This window comes from Triturus cristatus, chromosome 2_1 (genome assembly GCF_964204655.1).
Source record: "Triturus cristatus chromosome 2_1, aTriCri1.1, whole genome shotgun sequence".
Lineage (NCBI taxonomy): Eukaryota > Metazoa > Chordata > Amphibia > Caudata > Salamandridae > Triturus > Triturus cristatus.
The window spans coordinates 1,045,418,452-1,045,439,468 of record NC_140581.1 but is presented as its reverse complement, the minus strand read 5'-3'; the positions used below and the strand labels follow the sequence as shown (position 1 = coordinate 1,045,439,468).

General features: G+C 42.6%; 1 protein-coding gene across 3 annotated transcripts in view; it reads right to left on the bottom strand.

Moving 5' to 3' along the window:
• The window catches only part of FAM13A (family with sequence similarity 13 member A), a 927,448-nt gene that overhangs the window by 268,279 nt on the left and 638,152 nt on the right, over positions 1 to 21,017 (bottom strand). For all 3 annotated transcript variants that reach the window (XM_085635480.1, XM_085635470.1, XM_085635487.1), the window contains 2 exons: positions 4,381 to 4,425; positions 2,131 to 2,310 (listed from right to left, as the gene is read on the bottom strand). In XM_085635480.1, the coding sequence (XP_085491606.1) occupies positions 2,131 to 2,310; positions 4,381 to 4,425 (225 nt within the window). The remainder of the gene's footprint in view (positions 1 to 2,130; positions 2,311 to 4,380; positions 4,426 to 21,017) is intronic.

Below are 21,017 nucleotides of genomic sequence, written 5' to 3'. Positions count from 1 at the left end.
AGAGAATGTAGGACACTGCAGAGGGATCCTAGTGCAGAAGAAGTACATCCTGTTGCAAAGAGGAAGTTATGATGATGTATTGTCAATCAGTGGATGGTGTGACCTCATCTACAATAACGCGCCCAGTTTTGGAGATTGGCCCTTCACAGGCACAAAGCACAAGGAGTACGGAGGTGAGGGACCCAATTAACAGAAGAATTGGACTCAAAACCATTTAAGTGACATGTGAGGACTTGCAAGCACAAACTGTTCCTGTATATAAAAAATATGATACAGGTATGATTGGATTTATGAAGATAAAGTAATACAATATTGGAATGACCGACTCGGGAGACATTCAAGGAAAGGACTCTTCTAATAAAATTTAATGGGCTCCATACATCAGTCTCCACTGATGGAGGAGATGGTTACAAAGTAAACACTCTTCCTTCAGACTAATCGTCACTCCTTCAGGCAAAACAGGTAAAATCAAAACACACTATCTATCATATCTCCTCGGACCCACTCCTTTGTTCAGGAAGTGCTTCCAAGAGATATACAGAGATCTGATAGCCCATTCGCTCAGGAATGTTAGCTGGCACAGAACTGAAGCAGAGGATCATAAAATGGTGGCCAAGTAAGTTAAACATAAGACATCATATCTTGGTCGAAGGGGGCAGTCCACTGGCAGGCTGTCTAGGCATCGTCGTAATTAACTTCTACTTTATATAAGTCTCTCAAAATGCAAAAAGGTACAAGAAGACAAAAGGGAAAAGTAGACTCTTCATTCAGCAATCAGGGAGCAACTTTGATTACAGACAAACTACAAAGAAGCGACAATGGTGTGCAACTTGGCCAAGATTATAGTGCCAAACTGTTGGACTTACTTGTGGAAATAGGTTATTCAGAAAATCTCTAACTAACTGTTCCACGGGAAAAAAAAAACATGCTTGAGTGCTTCTGAGTACTAGTGGATGCTGCCAGCATATCAATGGCCTCAATATCTAGGACTTGAGTCTGTTCCTTATGTTGCCAGTTATGTGATATTCATGATGAGATGTTCATAATTATTTTCTTAATTGACAAAATGTTGCTTAATCTAAGAAAATTGTACTTAGAGTAACCAATTATAAATAATGACTCTTATCAGCGGTAATGGTCCGATCTAATCATTCAAATCAAAGTAAAAATGTAACTAACAACACAGTGAAAGTGGCATAACATGTTACCTAGCAATATGAGTTTGCTGCAAAGGGCACATCCTGGCAAGGCAGGGTGCAGTGAAGAGTAGTTCACCACGTTCCCCACTTCACTGCGTGCAAGGTTGATAAGTCAAAGGCTCGATGGAATAAGAAGTGGACTCAAGTCAGCTTCAGCCTTCAATTCTCCCATCCTCCTCCAGCCTACTTACATGAGGTCAATCATCATTTCATAACTTATCTTTCCTCATATAGTTCTTTTTGAGGCACTGCCTGCAAGTCTTTTGTGTCTTTTTAATTGGATATATCAAAACTATTTTTCCATGGCATCAACAAAGAATCTGCAGTAAACAGTTTCAATGATCACATCCCATGGTGGCTGTATCCACAATGTCAAACCGCGCAGAGGCGACAGGTCTTTTCAATAAAGCTCAGTTAGGTTTTCAACCACCCTGATTTGCGTTGAAGATGATAATTTGCAGACCTTGAGCCTCAGCATGACAAACACCACAACCATTGAGCACTGATCCAAGATCCACTGCATAAGGCGAGGTTTACGCCTGATGGTGCATTGATGGCCACGGGACCATTTGTATTGTATTATCTAAGGATACTTCCCTTTTCTGAGTGCACAATGATTTCCTAACCATCTAATACATGAAAGCCCAATTGGATTAATACCCAGAGACATGGTCTGACATCTCATTAGTACACAGAGTACCACTTTTTCAAGACATTGTGAATTTGAATCTTGATACAAAACAAATAACAACTAAACATTCCATGAACCACATACATTGTGGTAGTGAGAGCTTAAAATTCAATTACTCAGTGGCGTCAGAGGTGCACAGCTGGCAGCGAATGAAGAACTCCCAATAAAAGATGGTGCATGTCACCATTGCGTTTATCTACACATGAGGAAAAAGGAAGTGTATGATATTTCTGGTCTTACACATCTCTATTCCTCCAGGCTTCGTCCTGTTCCTTGAGATGCCTCCTCCTCTGTCTGGAAGACAACGTGGGCATGGTCGAAGACGTTCCAGATTCAGAGTCTTCTGAACTGTGACTTCCAGAGCCATGCACATCAAAGATATGCTGTTCCACTGCAGATCTGATGGTCCTCTCCAGGTACCTGGGAACAAAGAGCAGGAGGTAAACAGTGGAAAACAAGCAACCCCTACTGCTCTCTACCTTCACCACCTAATTATCTGGTTTATTACTTACAAGTTTTCCCATCATTGACTTAATTTCAAAACAATGCAGCAAAATCAGAACATGGGTACCAACGTTCATAGCAATAATCACTAATATTCATGCAAAAGAACTATTTTGACAAGCCATCATAAATGCAAGGTTGATAACGCTCAAATTAGAAGTAATATGTAAAATTTGCTTTCAGAATCATAGAGGTTAGCTTTTTTAGACTCGTCCAGACCGTGTTTCACCGCATTGTGGCAGAGGGGACTGGAGCTTTTTCAAAACGTATATTGGTATGAAAGATGCTAGTTGAAATAAAGAATATAAAAAAGCATCATATGTATGGTAAAAAGTTCAAAAATACTTAACAAAATATGGTCCATGCTGGTTTATGTGAATCACAGCGGTGAGACACGGCAAATGAAAACATACATTGGTTGTCTTCCCAAAAAAATAACATGTATGATACTGGAAACAAGTTACACATACAACTTCTATGTGAATATATAAAGAACAATAGCACACTTCTGTAATGAAACTATTGCCCTTGCATTTATGATAGATTTTCAAAATAATTATTTAGCATAAATATTAGTGATTATTGCTATGAACGTACCCACATTCTGATTTCTGTGCACTGACGTATTTATAGAGGACAGAGGGTATTATGCATGTCATATGAATGCATTAGTTACCTATTAATACAATTATCCTCGTTGATTTAGCTATCACACTGTAGACCGAAATGCACTGGGGTCCTTTTCTCTCTTCATCACAGTTTAAAAATAGCCGGCATGGCTACCTCTAGCAAACAAACACAAATTGTAAGACAGGTAGAAAAAAATAAATTATCTTAAAAATGAACGCTTCGGTTTAGCCCTCTTGGTGCAGTTATTGTTCTGCAGCGCATAATAGCAGAGCCAGTGGGTAACATGCTACCTGAAACAAGCAGAGGCGAAAAGTTGACTTTTATATTAACACCTTTGTGCCAGAGAACACTTAGGCCTTCATATAGCCTCCTAGAGGCAACACTACAGGGCCCTGATTACAGGTGCATTTGTAATGTTGCCATGTCGTGAAATCACTGGACCAACAGAGGTTATAAATCATGCAGAACACTACAGCTGGATCAATTTTCTCCATGCACATTTTTTGCAGGAAAAACATTCAATTAATTAAGAGAGCAAAAAGGCCAGAAAAAAAAAAAAATGGGAATCAGTGAGAAAACACGATATTCCCAAAGTTATTCCACATTCGAAGGTTGAAAACGTATTATCTTATAGGAATGTCATGTCTGGGAAAAGCCTCTTCACTTCCCCTCCCTCCTCTTTTGGAATTGGTACTTCCTAGTGAGAAAATGGTCAGTGGTTTCCATGTACACCCGTGAGGGCCAAAGGGTCTTTTTTTGATTCGGGTATATTTATGGCCCTGGCTTGTAGGAAAGAGGTGATAGGTTACCTTTAATTTTGCAGTCACTACAACCCTTTGCAGATGCCACTGCGCCCGTTGCACTGCTGCCCTGAAGGGCTTGATCCGTCTAAGCTGAATTTCATCACAACCTATTCCCCAAAAGGGCGTGTCCCACATGGTAATGACGAGCCATGTAACGCTCAAATCTGTAACTCTGGTCGTTATAATGTTAATCATTTATGCAATCGTGCCTGAGAACACACTATGATAGATTTGTTCAAATACTCAATTCCCTTTCAATCAAACAATAACAAATATGCTCCAAGAAAACCTTGTAAAACGGTACAAAAATAAAATATAGAATGGAAAACCGTGAAATATACACAAGCAGTGAATACAGTGACTCACAGGCTCCAAGTGCCTTTGTAGAGGAGATTGTGAAGGCTCAGAATCTGTGCGTCTGGCAACACACGAGGGTTGTGATAAATTCACCATTTCTGATGCAAGAAGTATTGAATACATGAGGCAAGATCATTCTTCTTGTATCCCACTAAACACAAAAACTCTAATACAACAAACGGATAGAACCACTTACTCTCCGCTGGCAGCAGGGACATTGCTGGCTTGAGTTGGGTGGGTGCTGTGGAAAAGCAGATACAAACACAGATGTTAGCCGAGCCTTCAGGAGATGCATGTCAATGCTCAAGAGGAGACTGAGGTCAGCGTGCCTTCCCGTTCTCCCTTTTTGGAAGAGCGGAAAGGAACAAAAGTTCATTATGTACTTACAATCAACACATTAATCTCTCCAGAAAAGGTAATAAGCCCTCACTATTTTCTCACGCACATACAAACAAGAATTGCGGCACGAAACTGACAAACACAATCTCAAAGCATGAGATTAATAGCCATACACAAATCCAGAGGAAGACCCCACCCCATTTTCAACCGAAAACAGTAACAAAACAGCACGTTTTTAACATAAGAGAGTACAACACCACAGAGACAGCCAGACTCATGATCCAATATCCTAGCATCCATAGGATGATAACATGGCTCCTCATCGCCGCGAACCATGCTAGCCCCTTTAGTTCAAGTACAGACTATGACTCCCAGAACACACTTTGTCAAATGGATCAGAGGACTGCAAAAGGGGTGCCCAGTGGCATCTGGTCACTTCAGACATGCACTCAGGCGCACATTCACATGTATTCAGCCAAACGGACACATAGGCACCACACTAACGCAGCAGGACATCATACAGCCGGAGGAACGCTTGCACAGAATGAATAAAATCGGACTTTAGACTACTGACAAATCCCAACAGCGCCTTGTGCTCCAATTTATGTAGTGCAAATGATTGCAGATTATAGGCATAGGCGCAGAAGCACCATTACAATAGGAGGTACCGAGTTTGAGGCTCCCTTGGGAAAGACGCCGGCTCTTTTTCTAGACAGGCACATGCCTGGGGTTTTGAAAGTCTAGTCCAGCTCCTGGTCTACATCAGCTTATTGAATATCGCCTAAATATCTCAAGCAGCTACTGAAGATCTCACTGGACCCTTAATCTCTGAAGCCTCTTACATGATCAAGGATCTTCGACCCATTCTGACGTTCCTGAGTTTTGCATCTGTGTATTTTCAGCTCGCCATGCACTGGTATCTACTGATCTCTCGCATGGTCATACATTGGATCAAGTCTAGAATAACTAACTCACCCACCAGTCGAATGGAAATCTTTCACACTTCCTCAATGAAAATCTATGAAGGTCTCACCAAGTTCCGTGAGGCTATGATTTGGCCTACTTATCTGGAATTGAGCAACGGCAACCTAATGGATGTATATTATTTTAACCTCAACATCTATGCAACATGCTCATATATTTGAGTAATGATTTCATAATATGTATTTAAACATGCAATTCTGTAGGGAAGATATTCTAAACCAAAATAGTCCATAAATAAATTTTACACTACATAAAAAACTTACCGAACAGCCTAATTACATAAGTGTTTTTGAGGTGGCAATAGTATTGAGATCTTATGGCATATACGTTGTTCCGCCTGCAATTCCCTTGAGAAGATTGGCAGTGAAGAAGCTGTATCAAGAAAATTCTCAAAATTCAACTGAAGAGTCCACTTTATATTCAGTTATCTAGGAATCATAACATTTTTGTTCCAAAACACTGCCGTGTTATGGACTTCCAGACGTCGAGGTCCTTCTGTTTATGTAGGCAATTCAGATTTTTCCTTACTCCAGATAAACCTATTTTGTCTTTGATAGCAGAAATCCTTTAAAGAACAACTGCCATTCACATGTTTGTGCTGGAAGCCATGCCTCTGTCCCTGCACCTCAAGATGCCCCAGCAGCGGTCTAAGGATCAACAACGGCCCTGCTTCCCCAGATGGATCATGTGCAGCGTGAAAAGGCTATAGCCCAAGTTTGGATCTGAAAGGAGTCCATGCGAACTGCGGAGCAGGACCATTATGCACCCATCTCTACTGCTTGGAAGATAAGGTAACAGATCATTTTTAAAAGAGCAATGAACTGCTGCTTATAACACTGCAATACAAAGCTCAACAAGCATTGGCATAGCCAATAGGTCTCGCCTTTGGGACCTTATAAGTGTTTAGTCATGCAACAGTTGCATAACTAAATACTTATAAGGTCCCAAAAGTGAGACCTATTGGCTATGCCAAGCGGCCGTGAAAGTGATCGCGATCAAACATCAAAACGGCCGTGAAAGTGAAAGTAATCGCGGTAAAGCGCGGCAACTGGTCCCTATAGTGAGGTCCAACGGAATGATGAGAATCTGCAGATGTGGCGTTTTCCGCATAATTGTGCATTTACCACCCTTTCCACATGATACATCATCTTTAGCAGAATTTGCAGATTTCAATGTAACAATAGTTTATAGCTCAAATTGTTCAAACGTTTGTAATGTAAAAAAAAATGTGCAAAGTACCGCGGTGCGGTGGCAGGCCCACTGCAAAACATAATGATTCCAAAAAGGAGCTATAGAGGGACAATGTGCCAGAACACCCTCCACTCAACACTTATTTTACCAACAAAGGTCTGGCTCAGATAGGCACTAATCTAATTGTATATAAATCCAGGACTGGGAGGAGGAAAGATAATTTTATCAAAAACCTCAATCACCTAATTAATGGCTTAGTGTAGCCCAATCCTGCGTGCCTCTTACTCTATTAAAATGAAGGAAACAGAAAAACATCAGACAAGAAAGTGATCAGTCAGTACCTTAAAAGGATTTTTTAGTTGACACATACCACCAATTTCAAATGTATATGTGTAAGAAAAGAGAAAGTATCTCACTTGCGCACCACTAGAGGAGCTACTGGCAGGTTCTCACCAGCTTGCCCACGTTTGTATCATCATTGATAACTTTCTCATAGAAAAAGTGATGTGTCCAGTGGAGAAGAGAGTGAAGATGAAAGAAACTTGTGTCCCCCGTGAAAAAAGTGAGACCAAAGAAGTCTCAATTAAAAATGGACTAAACTCACAAACACTATTCTCCTTTATTCCGGACTGAGAGTCTGTACCAAGTTGTGACTGGAGATACCGCGAGAAGAGATTGCAGGAGGTCTTAACAGTCGCACTTCGGCCGGCGGGGTTGCTGCTGGGTTGAGTTACCACCCTTATTCGCTGGGATGCGGTAAGAGTGTGTGTGACGAGAGCGCTTTAATGAAACGGGAAAAAGTGACAAGAGAAACTATGTATAATGTCACTGTTATGCCGTTTAGTTGAGAAGCTCGAGCTGGCATTGTATTATAATGCTGAATATTAGATATGATATGTTAGTGATGCAGGTGGGTTTCCTTGAGACCTCTCTCAACTTTCTTCTCTTTTTTTGAAGATGACACCGATCTGTGCCAATATAAAAGGATGTTTTGAATGCCGGTCAGTTGATCGGAGATACGAACGAGCATTGTAAGAATGTGTGGTTAATTGAGGATTAAAGCGGATTTTATTGATCAGATCCTCACGCTTGTGGTGAGTGTGGAAGGTGTCAACTTTCTGTGATGTTTTGTAGTTTTAAGTATATGGTATGACATCATGTGGGTACTGACTAAGATATGGAAGTGGGTTATTTGAGGTAGTTCACTTCGTGACATGAGATCTAGGACATCCCTGAGCTTCCAACACATAGGGTGTGATAATCATTGTGATTTATGATTTTTTCCACAGATGCAAGCATATAGCAACGAAAGTGCTTTTTGAAAGGGACGAAAACTGTACTTGATACATATTCCCTTGACTTGGTGGGAGCTGGTATGTGGGCCCATAGCTCCTACTAGGTAAATATTTGATGATGAAATTATAGGACTAATGAGTAGATCTAATTCATGTATCCTAGTTTCATGAGTTTTACCTGTACTGAAGAGAGCCTGGAGTTGGATATATCCCTTCTAAACTAGTTTTCCTTGTGTTTTTTTTGTCTGTCAGTCCTTTTTTTGATGTTGTTTGTCCAGGGAGGGGATTGTTAACCTTGTTTGCCCTGACGAATTTGCCACAAATAATATGGCAATGAAACATGTTGGCCGTCACTAAAATGGTTTAAAACATGCTGTGTTTTTAAACTTCGTACAGACTCTCAGTCCGGAATAAAGGAGAATAGTGTCTGTGAGTTTAGTCAATTTTTAATTGAGACTTCTTTGGTCTCACTTTTTTCACGGGGGACACAAGTTTCTTTCATCTTCACTCTCTTCTCCACTGGACACATCACTTTTTATCTGAGAAAGTTATCAATGATGATACAAATGTGGGCAAGTTGGTGAGAACCTGCCAGTAGCTCCTCTGGTGGTGCGCACGTGAGATACTTTCTCTTTTCTTACACATTACACATATACATTTGAAATTGGTGGCATGTGTCAACTAAAAAATCCTTTTAAGGTAGTGACTGATCACTTTCTTGTCTGATTTTTTTCTGTTTCCTTCATTTTAATAGAGTATGAGGCACGCAGGATTGGGCTACACTAAGCCATTAATTAGGTGATTGAGGTTTTTGATAAAATTATCTTTCCTCCTCCCAGTCCTGGATTTATATACAATTAGATTAGTGCCTATCTGTGCCAGACCTTTGTTGTTAAAACCACTGCAAAACATACCTGCTCACATTCCGTTCCTGAATGCTTGATTTAGCCGTTCAACGTCTGACCAGACAGTATGAATGCCATTAAAATGACGAAACAATATTGCCACACGAAGTGCTGCATTACGTGACACGCTCTGCCTCCTCTTGCTGCACAATTTAGTTAACGAGCTTAACAACAAAGAGAACGTCGTGTGTCACACAGAGAGAAAGAAGAACGCATCCAGCACACCAGCCCAAGGTAGCTCCGTAGAACCCTTACCGCCTCAGGGCAAGTAAAAAACAGCTTTTCAAAGCTTGGCCAAAAACTGCTGTAACGACCTACCACTAAGCAGGGACTCTGGAAAACGGCGATTTCAAGGCCAAAGCTTTTCCTATTTAAATATCAATTTGCAGCACTTGCCACATGGTCCAACACAATCTGCATAAAAGGACTTTTTTCATTTAAAAAAATGTCTAGTTCATAAGCATTAAAATCGCTGAACACATAGTGCAACGTCGCACTCGACACGGCAAAGCTTAACTGGTATCCAGCAGTTGCTGGGTGTTTTCAGCCATCTAAAGGGGTGACATTTTCTTCTCATTTCATCTTACTATATCACAATGTTTCTTGAGTAACAGTGGATTGCTGAGGAAAGGGGAATTCAGAAAACTGATGCAGGATGTTGCTTCAAAAATCTGAAACTGGAGCATGTTTTGAGGCGTAACCCAGACATGTTTTGAGAATTCTGAATGGCTGTAAAACTGAATGGAAAGAAGGGAGTACATTTTACAACTTCTTGCGGCTAAACAATCATTAAAAAAAAACACATTTAAATCATTGTTCTAGGACTTGCAAATTGCTTCTTGAACAAATAGCTCTACGCAGAACACTCCAATTCAATTGCAACCAACATACCTTTTTCTACACCCTCAGAATGAGTGCCCTGTAACAAGGTGAGCTTGGTACTGAAATACTTCACAATGGGCATCTGGCTAAATGGCACTGAACGCCCACCACTGAAACATGTAGCGATTGGTAGGACACAAGTGCAAATCCCCATGCCCAACTCAGCCCTTCATCCTTCCGAGGCCCACAATCCAAGCCATTAAAGTAAGTGATGTTAACATTTGTTAGTTACAGGTTAAGAAATGACAGGAGTGTAGTATGAAGCATTATGTAAGAAATGGTCACTACTGTCATATAAGGAAGTAAGGGGTGCCCGAGCCTTGGCCAGCTGACACATAAATGGCCTTCTTTTGAATATGGCTGCTCGCAGTTTTTCTTCCACCTATGGTTCCTCCATCTTTAAGCTCACAGGTGGCGGTTTGGGGGACGGAGGTGACACAGAAGAGGCTGATATGTTTTTGTTTGCAGCCAAGCGTTCACTAATAGTAGTCTCAGTGAAAAAGGCTGTCAGTGCTGGACTTCAGTACTGACTGCCTGGGTCAGGGGTGCATGTAGTGTGTAAGCCCATTTCTCGCAACCCGAATGGCATACGTTCCTGTTTGAAATCAGGGATAGGCAGCTCCAGGCAGGTGTAGCCCTTACAATGCCCAGTCTACTGGCCCTTGATGCCACCCAGGGGCATACACCAGAGGGGCTCAAGCCGCGCAGGCTGGGACCGAGAGGAGCAATGCCTACATGTCAATCATGGTGCTTGGATTCTCACACTAACCAGGAATTTCTAAGCTCTCCCTGTCCCGCTCGCCCCCAAGGTTGCCTGGCTTTGCTTAGATGTTTTCCTTTTAAAGCTCAGGCACAGTGACCCACCAATCCAGCCCCGGGCAGGCCACAGAATACAATTCATTCACGACAAACAGAACACATGAGAAATGTCTGTACCCAAAGCCAGATTGTGGTTTCATTTTAATCTTCTTAAACCCGGAAGAACATTGTTTCCGCTTTCACTCAGTTAAAGAATGACTAGAAAATAGGATTTAGCTTGCAGTTGGTCCTGTGACACAAGGCTTTTTTTAATGCTGTCTGTTGATGCAAGATCTGAGTCTGCCAGATATTCTTGTAAAGGGTAAACAAAATAGCCCACTGGAGATTACCAAAACAAACGGCTTCAGATTGCGATTGTGGTGAAGGCTTTTCCCATATTTAAGAGCATCGTCTAGTACCAAGGTTGTCTCTGAAGTTCAGTCATTTCTTAACTGTTAACTATTCAATGCCATTCAGGCATTTAGCTACGCAAAGATATTAAGTGCAAAAATTTACTCATTTCAACCTGTCACCTGTAAGTACCTTGACCATTCCTTAACCTGAAAATACACACTGGTAAAACGGATGAAACCAATATACCATACGTCTGGGGGTTCCCACTGCTTTCAGGTCATCCTCCTGCTGCATGCACCGGTATCGCTGATGTATGCAAGGTGCTACTTAGTTCGGTTCGCACTGACTATATATGGTAGGGCTCCCCGTGTCATGGTATTTATTTTTGACACTTCAGTCTGTTCTCATCCATATTTATTTTTCATATCCAATTGGTGTCTACGAATACCTAATTTTCGTCGGTGGCAAATAGAATAGTTCTGCATTTATTTAACTGACGTTCACTCACACTTGGATGTGTGCAGGATTTTAGTACACTAAGGGGCATATGTATCAAAATCACCATTTGCGATTCTCAAATAGCGATTTTTAAAGAATCGCTATTTGAGAATTGCAAAACGGGATGTATTAAAAAAATTGCAAACTTTTTGCGATTTCTTAAAATTCCTTAATTGCGATTAGCAAATTGCAAAATCGCAATTAAGGAATACCTGCCCATTCATTTCTATGGGCCAGGAGAACCATAGGAATGAATGGGAAGTAATTCTCAAATAGCGAATCGCAATTTGCTAATCGCAATTTGAGAATAATTTCAAGGGTGTCATGATGACACCCTGATGCACCCCTGAAATGAGCATGTGTGTGCATATGGCGCACATGTATGAGCGCCACGTGGCACTTTGTAAAATTCCAAAAAGTGCATTTTGAAAGGAAATCGCAAATTACCACCAACTGGAAGTTGGTGGTAATTTGCGATTTCTTAAGGATAATTCGCACAACTTGGGTGCTTTTTACATATCATTTAAGAAATCGCAATTTGCGATTTCCTAAATGCTTACGCAAAATTAAGAAATCGCAAAATTAGCAATTCCTTAATTTTGCGATGGGATTTGGCTCATACATCCCGATTACCGATTTTTTAATCGCAAACGCTGTTATTTTGCGAATCGCAGCGTTTGCGATTAAATAAACGTTTGATACATATGCCCCCATGTGTGTGTGCACAATGAAACAATCCAATCACCCGAATAGATCAGCGGTGAAGTACAAGGACGAGTAAAAATCCGCACCTCTTTAAGCTTCAATAGGACACTTCATCTTTTGTTTTAAACCTTAAACGATGCCGACATACAACGCTATTGGCCTCAGTCATGACAGATAGCACGGAGGGGCTCACACCAAGACATTTCTGCATTTTGCACGTGTAGAAAGAAATACAGACTTTGAAACTGTTTGTTTTCTGCCAGTATTTGGATAAAACAATAGAAACAGAAAACGGAGCACCTTATGTATAAATAAATCTACACTGGGTCAGCAGCAGACCAGTCCTCTCCAGCAAACAAGTTCTCTGGATGATTAACACACCCAACTCTAAAAGTCTTGCCGTGTGGGCCACACTATTTGCTCCTAAGTCTCAAGTGTGATGTTTGCTTAATCACAGCAATTGAGGAAGTACAGTTTACTCCCTAACGTGACTAGTTTGAGAATGAGAAACTGCGAGCGTCAAGACGACTGTGTCCCTGCTTACTTGAGAAATACATTCTCCTTCAGTACTAACTCCAGTCTTTCAACAAGCATTGGCAAAGTCAGTAAGCCTAGCCTTACAACAAATGTGATGTCTCCCCTTCAAACAAACGAAGTTCACAAAAATAAATTATCAAAAATATAAAAACAAATGAGTGGCCCGGGAAGCAAGACACCAGCGCACTCCTTTTCAGGAGGATCTGTACTTGTGAGCGGCAAAATGCGGTCATTCACAGCGACAAACAGTGAATGAATGAAGTTGGCGGACCAACTGACTCACGAGTAACGCTGAGCTGGGCAGAAGTAAAATGTAAATAATACCTGAACGGACCAATGGTTGAAAATAGCTTACCAAAAGCCCCTCCCTGTATGTACGTATATGTGCATGTATTTTTCTCAGTGGTTTTTTGAGAAACATACTGGAGAGGCAGTTGTAAAAACTGCACTGACTCCTTTGGGAAAGGCCTTCTTTTTAGGGCTGAGAATGATTTTTCTTTTCGTATTGCCTTGTTCTTTTTTTAAAAAGCTCTATGACCCTTATGTCTGTTTTTCTGTTGCGTCATTTCTTTGGGCTTGCAAGCGAAGGAGACATTTTCTATAATGGCGAACTGTGTACATTTTAATTATCTATTTAACTAAGTTCTTATAGTATTGAAAAAATTATGCTTTTGAACCAAGACTGACACATTAGGGGTTGGTATAAATTACCCAACTTTTCAATGCTTCTTATGATTGAGATTGATGTTTTACTTGCAACTCATTTTTAGTTATTTATGAATTGGAGTTTTGAAGGTAATCAAGTCATCTGATTTTGCACTGTGTCCACTTAACTGAATAGTAATAGCATTATTGCTAACCATGTTTACTAGAGAATTGTTAAACCCGAAGCCCTTTTTGAGCAGGACTTGTAATTGGTTCTTTTAAATTCTAGTTTGTTCTAGTTTGTATTGTTTTATTAAGAAGATTCATCTTAATGCATGTACTTTTATGATCTATGCTTCTTAACTAGATCGAATAAAGTTATTGAAATGGAATCGATTTTTAATTTCGTTTTGTAGATGAGATTTAAGCAGCATGGCTAGGCTTGTGTTACTATACCACTGAAGGAGCTAAAGGCGAAGCTACTTACCACTAGTAACAATTTCTGTTGGATACTCTCACTACAGATTTCTCACCTTTGGAACTACCCCCGTCTCCAAGATAGATCCAGAACTTTTTTAGCAACTGCTCGTATGCGATGATAGGTGGTGCCAACCAACATATGCCGTGGAGGTTACACACTATCTCTGGAAGACACAGCACAGAGCTGCATACAGGAACCACTTCTGCACGCCAAGGACAGTTTTATCTTTTAACACTTCCACGCCCTCAGATGTTACTTTATCAAATGTATTGAGTGCAAAATACTGAAAATATGTCCTGGTGCTAGGAGACTACACCCATAAGTCCTATGGCTGCAGGGAATAGGGGAATAGAGGAACAGAAAGCAACTTAAAATACAGGTGCATAAGAACAGTGACAGACTGCATACACAAGTGTGCCAAACCGAACGTGTTACTTTTTAGAATCCTAAAATGGCACTACACATTAGACGGGTGGGTGGTGGGCAGTGCTTTATTTGGGCCAGTGGTTTCTGGTGCCCGGCACTGGCACTTAATTGTGAACACCAGCACTTATGGCAGACTGCCACATGGTGGTGCTGTCAGTGTAATTTAGAGATGAGCAGAACAACAGCTATTTATTACTTCAATATACATTTAAAACAGTTAATTCCTGCCGCCCAAGCCGTTCTTATAGCTTTGGGGGCCTGGAATATTCTGAATTATCACACTAGTAGGAGTGTTATGGCTAATAGTTGTGTAGGTATTATCCTTGGTAGCGCTAGCAGGGGCAATGGCCAGTTAAAGCTGCAGTGGCCACCTGACGTGGGCTCTGGCACATATTTTATTACAAATTAAGCATTGATGGTGAGGTATCGGGGGTTCAATGGAGGATCAACCAGAAAGAGAGTAACTGAAGTAAGAAACTTTCTGGATTTCCTCGATGGATATTTCTAACAGCAGATTCCTCACCAGAGCAGTACTTCCCAAAAAGTGGAGAGTCTGATGAGTGGAATTCAACAAACTGCACCACTGATAAACCAGATTTTAATTGCTTTGCTTTATACATAGCAAGCCCCCATCCTGCACAGCTACCTTGGCTAACCTCACGTTGCTGAAAAATATTACTGCAACAATATTTATGAGGACATTAAAACAATTCTTATCAATTTCCAAGCTCTAAATTGCACTTAATAACAAAGGACATTTGAAATTTTACGAGTTCTGTTGGAACGCTATTGGCTACACATTACTAATCCATCCTTCCAAGATGGCAGCCGGCCTAAGAACAGAAACCTTTGGCCAGTCCACTTTCGAGTATCAGGGGCTGAGCTTGTAGCCTATGCAAGAGTTGCTGGCGATTGAAAGTGAGTGACTGTGCAAAGAAAAGAAGGGAGGTGAGCGCAGGACGCCACTGGCTGACCCTCAGGTGTATGGCACTCAACACCACCTGCTCCAGCCACGCGCAGCAATCAAAAGCTGAGCGATGTGGAGGAGAAGGTGAACAATACAAAACCACTGACGGCAGGAGTGAGCGAGGAACAGAAGAGGGGTTACACAAATAAAACTGTGTGGGTGAGAGGGACGGGCTGAAGTGGGAGAAGCAACAGATGAGCTCGGGTGGGAGAGCAATATGGAAAGCAGGGGACATGGGGATGTGAAGGGAGAAACAGCCCACAGGAAACAGCCAGAGGGAGCAAGAAACACATGCATTCCCAGACTGCTTAAAAGCAACAAAAAAACAAATAAATGTTTCCAAGACGTTAGCAGGGCTAGGTCACAAGTCATCCAATGAAAACTATGGTGATGAAGCTATGATCCAGGAAGGGATAACTCAAGAAGGAGACAGAAAGCGGCTGAATAAGAAGCAACCATTTAGGATAGGCAAGAAAGCCAGCCAGTGACACTTTGGGCTTTGGGTTAGTTCATTGTGTAAGTATGGGGAGTATGAAAAGCAGACAGCACAGCAGGCAGCTATTAGCGGTCTGTGAGCAGGACTCACCACGCAGAAAATAATCTCACGTATAATACGCAATTCATGCAGTGCTTAATTTGAGCCGGTGGTTGCTGGTGGGGGGGGGGGGGGGCATTGGCACTTAATTACCCCATATCCCATATTTACCGAGTGCAAGAGCACAGATCAGAAAGCCTGAGGAAGAGAAAGACGGCAAAACGGTCTTAGATGGAGACAGCAGGAACCTGCAAGAGTGAGAAGAGGAGACAGGGAGTGTCTGGTAGTGGATTCAATACTACCATCGTGGTATTCGGCGCGCCGACGTTTAAACTGCACAGGCCGCAAGCTTCTCGGCAGAGCTTCAGGCACCGGCACTCTTTCATTCCCAAATCAAGCCCCGAGTACAAGATATACTGCCCATGAACAGCTACACTTAGTACACTGCTGCATAAGCTAGACACAGGGAGTACCTCCGGGATAAGACTCCTCAATAAAATGCTGCATTGCTTGGTGTCTGCATACTTCCATGGAAGAACCCTTCCTTTGCAAGGCACACAGCACAATGCCTGGGCAAGCTTTGCCCAACCTCCTCCCCAACCCAGAGCCACTGATCCGAAGAGGCAGACTCGCACAGCACGGCCAGCTCTCGGGTCGGAACTAATGTCTGTATTTGAAGCGTTCTCATTACACGAATGCGCTGTAAATGGGACGACAAAATAGTCAAAGGACGTGACACTGAGCAAAGGGGTGGTGTGGAGAATCACAATGCGGACCGGGCAAAAACACCAAACCAAGTCTCGTGGCAAGCACCGGACTGGGTGACATCCAATGAAAACACCCCTCTGCCAATAGAAGGCAAGGTACCGAAATATGTCCAATCAATGATGCCTGTGTCAAGGTGGCCGCCTGCGACGTCTTATTTGGGATCATTCACCCTGTGCCCTGACGCCTGCCTTGGAATCCGAGGAATGCCACCAAGGGCTTAAATAAACAAGTGCAGCTAAACAAACACTTCCTTGACAAGCAAAGAACTGATGCTCAGACTATTCTCAAAGGCACCCAGTCTGTTAAATAACGGAGCACTGCTAGGCAAACAGCTCTAGGACAAGCAGAGACCAACCAGAGGATGCTCAGAATATTCTTACAAGACACACGGCAGCACCACCCGAGTCAAATAACCAAGCACACAGGGCTAAGAATCAGCTCTTCTACACAAAGGGAAACAAACACCTCTGCTCAGATTACTCTCACAAGACCCAGAGCAGCATCAACCCATTAACAATAGGCAATTTCATATTTCCCCATACTAAATCACCTTCACCTCCCCTTTACTCACCCAAACCCTCTGCTACGGCTATAAACGAGTTCTAGACTAGACTCTATCCTCTTCCTTCTCAATCCAAATAACTGACTAACATATCCACCACTTAAATTACTTTCATATTTCACTATACTAATTCACCACTAATCCTTCATAGGTTCCGGAGTAGCGTGCTACTCTCTGAAAAAGTGCTTTAACACCTCATCAGGAGTAGAAAGCGATATACACACACAAAACTTTTTCTCTCTTCTATCTCTCCACTATCCTTCTCAATCCAAATAACTGTTTAACATATCCACCACTCCAATTAAGTTCATTTTTCACTATACTAATTCACCACTAATCCATATGGGTCCCGGAGTATCGTGCTACTCGCCGAAAAAGTGCTTCAACATCTTACAGGGGTAGCAAGCGCTATATAATTGCAAACCTTTTTCCCTCTTCTATTTCTCTAGTATCTGTCTCAATCCAAATAACTGACTAGCATAGCCACCACTCAAATAACTTTCATATTTCACTATATTAATCCACCATTAATCCTTTATGGTATCTGGAGTAGCGTACTACTCAACGAAAAAATGCTTTGACGCCTAGTCAGGGGTAGTAAGCACTATATAAATGCAATTACAATACAATAACCAAGCACAGCAATGCAATCAGCTCCTTACATGCAGGTACACGAGCAACTCATGCTCAGAAACCCAGGTCAACATAGGTTTCTCCCACAACAATATTGGGAGAAGGCACCTCAACATTTTGCTTGCTAAACATGGAAGTGGTGAATGATGAAAATAGAACAAGAACTAGGGGGCCACATGTACTAAAGCATTTAGTAGTAGCACCCTGTAGGAAACTGGACTGGGTGCAGATGTCCCCCACTTTTTGCCCCCATTTGAACTGCTAGATGCCAGTTTTTAATTCTGACAGCGCACTGAAGCTTGCTAACCAGACTCCAGTGTTATTTTCCCTTAAGTGACGTGTAATTGGCATCTCCAAATGGCAAAGAGCTCACCTCCCTTAAAGTCCCTGATAAGTGGTACCTGTGGTACCCAGGGCATGGTTGGTGAAGGGGTACTCAGGGCCTGCAGCACGGGTTGTGCCAACCAGAGTGACCCAAGTAAACTAATGACAGAGGGTCTGCCATTGCAGACTGCAGGAACAATGTTCACTGCTCCAATCTAACTTTGTCCTCACCACGTGTGACAAAGTCCCAGCATGGTTTTTAGGTCGAGCCTGGGCAGAGCACCTGCCCACTCACCACCCATATTTTTATTGGCTGGTGTCATTTTCCACTGTAAACTGTGGCTGTTCATTGGTCAAAAGGCTTAGTGGTCCCTCCTTAGTACCACCTTGTCTCACTTTGTAACCTCCCATGGCGACACCCCCTGTTACGTTCTATTGTTACTCGGTAGGCTTTAATTACAGCCAATGAGCACTATTTTCTCAAATAGCTTTGTCCTGCCTGCTGTTGCAGGCAGGACAAGTCCTCTCAACGTTTTATTTTTATTTTTATAGCACAGGCGCCAAAGGCATTAGAAATGCAATAGGTCTTGCATTTGCAAGAGTTTAAGCTATTTGCATTGTAAATGACAATGCCTTTTATTTATCTGTTTTAAAAACAACACATAAATAAAAGGCATTGTAATTTACAATGCCAATAGCTCAAACTCTCGTAAATTTGAGACCTATTGCATTGCAAATGATTGTTAGGATATATTAGTCACCCCCAGACCAGGCCTCTTGAGCCCAGGAGGCATGGTGCAGTATAAGAGTGTAGACAAGTGAGTGCAAGCTTACATGTCTCTATAGTGATTTCACCATTAAAGTGCAATATAAGTGATAGGTGGTCCATAGGATAAGATGGGACTAGTACCTAGGAATACCCAAGTTGCTAGCTCCCTTTTAGTACCACCTAAATATTTTGAGATTGGTGTTAAACAACTTGCCTGCTCTCCCCTGATAAAAATCTTGTGTCGAGGGAAGGCTGGAATGCACCCAGGTGGCTACCTTAGAGGATGCCCATATGGTTACCCAATCTGACATGTACTTTGGCTGGCAGGCCCGGGTTTTCCCACCTCAGATTCCACCAAGACAGAGTTCTGACCTACTACCAGGTAGTATGCACGCTCCAGGAAGTAGAACAAAGGCTTAGGCAAGCAGGTCACACCTCCCTCCCCCTGGGTAGGCTAGTGAAGTGAGACACAGTGGCAAGCTTTAAAGGCTTTTACAGACTCGGATATGCAAGAAGGTTGTCTCCCCGTGGAAGACAAAGACCCCCCTTATCCTTAAGCGTGCTCGACCTGGGCGAGGGGGAAAATTAGGTATGCAGGTGGTGTGCACCTCCAAAAAGGTTGGCTACACCCCTAAGCATTGGCAGTCGAGCTGCACACCAAAATTGGAGTTCTGCCATCTTTAGGAGGGCAGAAATAGTGGGTTCTGGGTTGAAAAGGTGACCCAAACCAACGGATGGGGTCACCTCAGGGGTGGGTTAGCTGTAGGGAGTATTAGCTGTAGGGAATAGCTGCCTGTTGGCTACTAGCTCCCACACCTCTAACTACTCCTCTAAATCCAGGATTTAAGGGACACCCCTGAAACCAGAACCCCCAGATCTGTTCGACATGCTGCAAGGAAGGACAGCAAGAAGACCATTTTTACCAACAAGACTTTTCTCTGCCACAAAGGAAGAGAAGAATACTGAATCCCTGTGGCACCACTGTTTGGAACTGCATCAGCAACTTTTGACCGTGGCCAAAACTCTGCACTCTCTGGCAGAGAGACCTGTATGGGAGCCAGAAGCAGTTTCAGGCTCCCCTGGACTGGTGGAACTAGTCTCCTGTAAGTTGCAGGTAAAACGACGTGCTGAAGTAAAAGAAGTGCTGGCCACTGTGAACGCTGAGAAATCGCCCAAAGAAAAGTGGTGCAGTGCACTCTGGAAGTTGTAGTCCAGCTCTCCCTGAAGTCTTGAGCCATTACCTCACTCCAGTGGACCTCCAGCAGCAGAAGTTCCTTTGGATTACCTTTAATGCAACCACGGCTTGTTGGTCACCAGGCTGGTGACTGACCCCGTAAGTGGACTCTGCATTAAGAGAGCAGCTCCCATGAACAGCGACCAGCGTCAGTTATTACCTTGATCTGCTATACCTGCATCTTCTTAGCGACAGCGTCCCTTTAGAAAAAGCAGCCTTGGTGTGACTGGATTCAAGTGGATTGACAGCCCAAAGCTACCTCTGCACTCGGACTCACCGAGCACGGTAAAAGTGAACCGGCGGTTGAACCTGGGTCCCCAGACCCAAGACCTCTACCCTGCAAGAGTAAAAAAGTAACTTGACCCCGAAGTGACCATTTGTCACTAAGCAGCTATTCCCATAGACCACTATGTTAAAAACCCCTTTTTAACCTCTTGAGTGCCCATGACGAGCTGGTCTCGTCATGGGCCGCGGTTGCGCTGTGCCCATGACGAGACCAGCTCGTCATAAACCCCGCCCGCTAATGCAACGGCCGGCACAGGGCGGGGAAAGGGGCGGGCACTCAAGGGGTTAAAGCCCACTGACAGCTCAGAAGTTACCTCTGAACCCGGATTAACAGAGCACGTTAAAAATACTCTGTGACTGTTGAAACCTGGTGCTGAGGCCCCACAGACCTCTACCCTGCAAGGGTGACTGTTATGAGCAGAATTACCCAGTGACCGCAATGTTAAATGCCTGCATTCCTTAATATGTAGGATACAAAGTTTTTGTTTTGGTGTCTAAATTTGCACACTAAAATAAGCTCTATTTTTATAAATTGGTGTCGGAATTCTTTCGAGTCGTGTCAATTACGTATGAACCATAATGGCACTGTAAAATGCTTTAACATGTTCCTCCTGTAATGCCTGACTGAGTCAAGCAAATAATGAATGGTCCATGGGACTGCAGCATTCTCCTATTGAGTTCATCATAGCAGGTCAGCTTTTTTTTCTTTGTTTTTT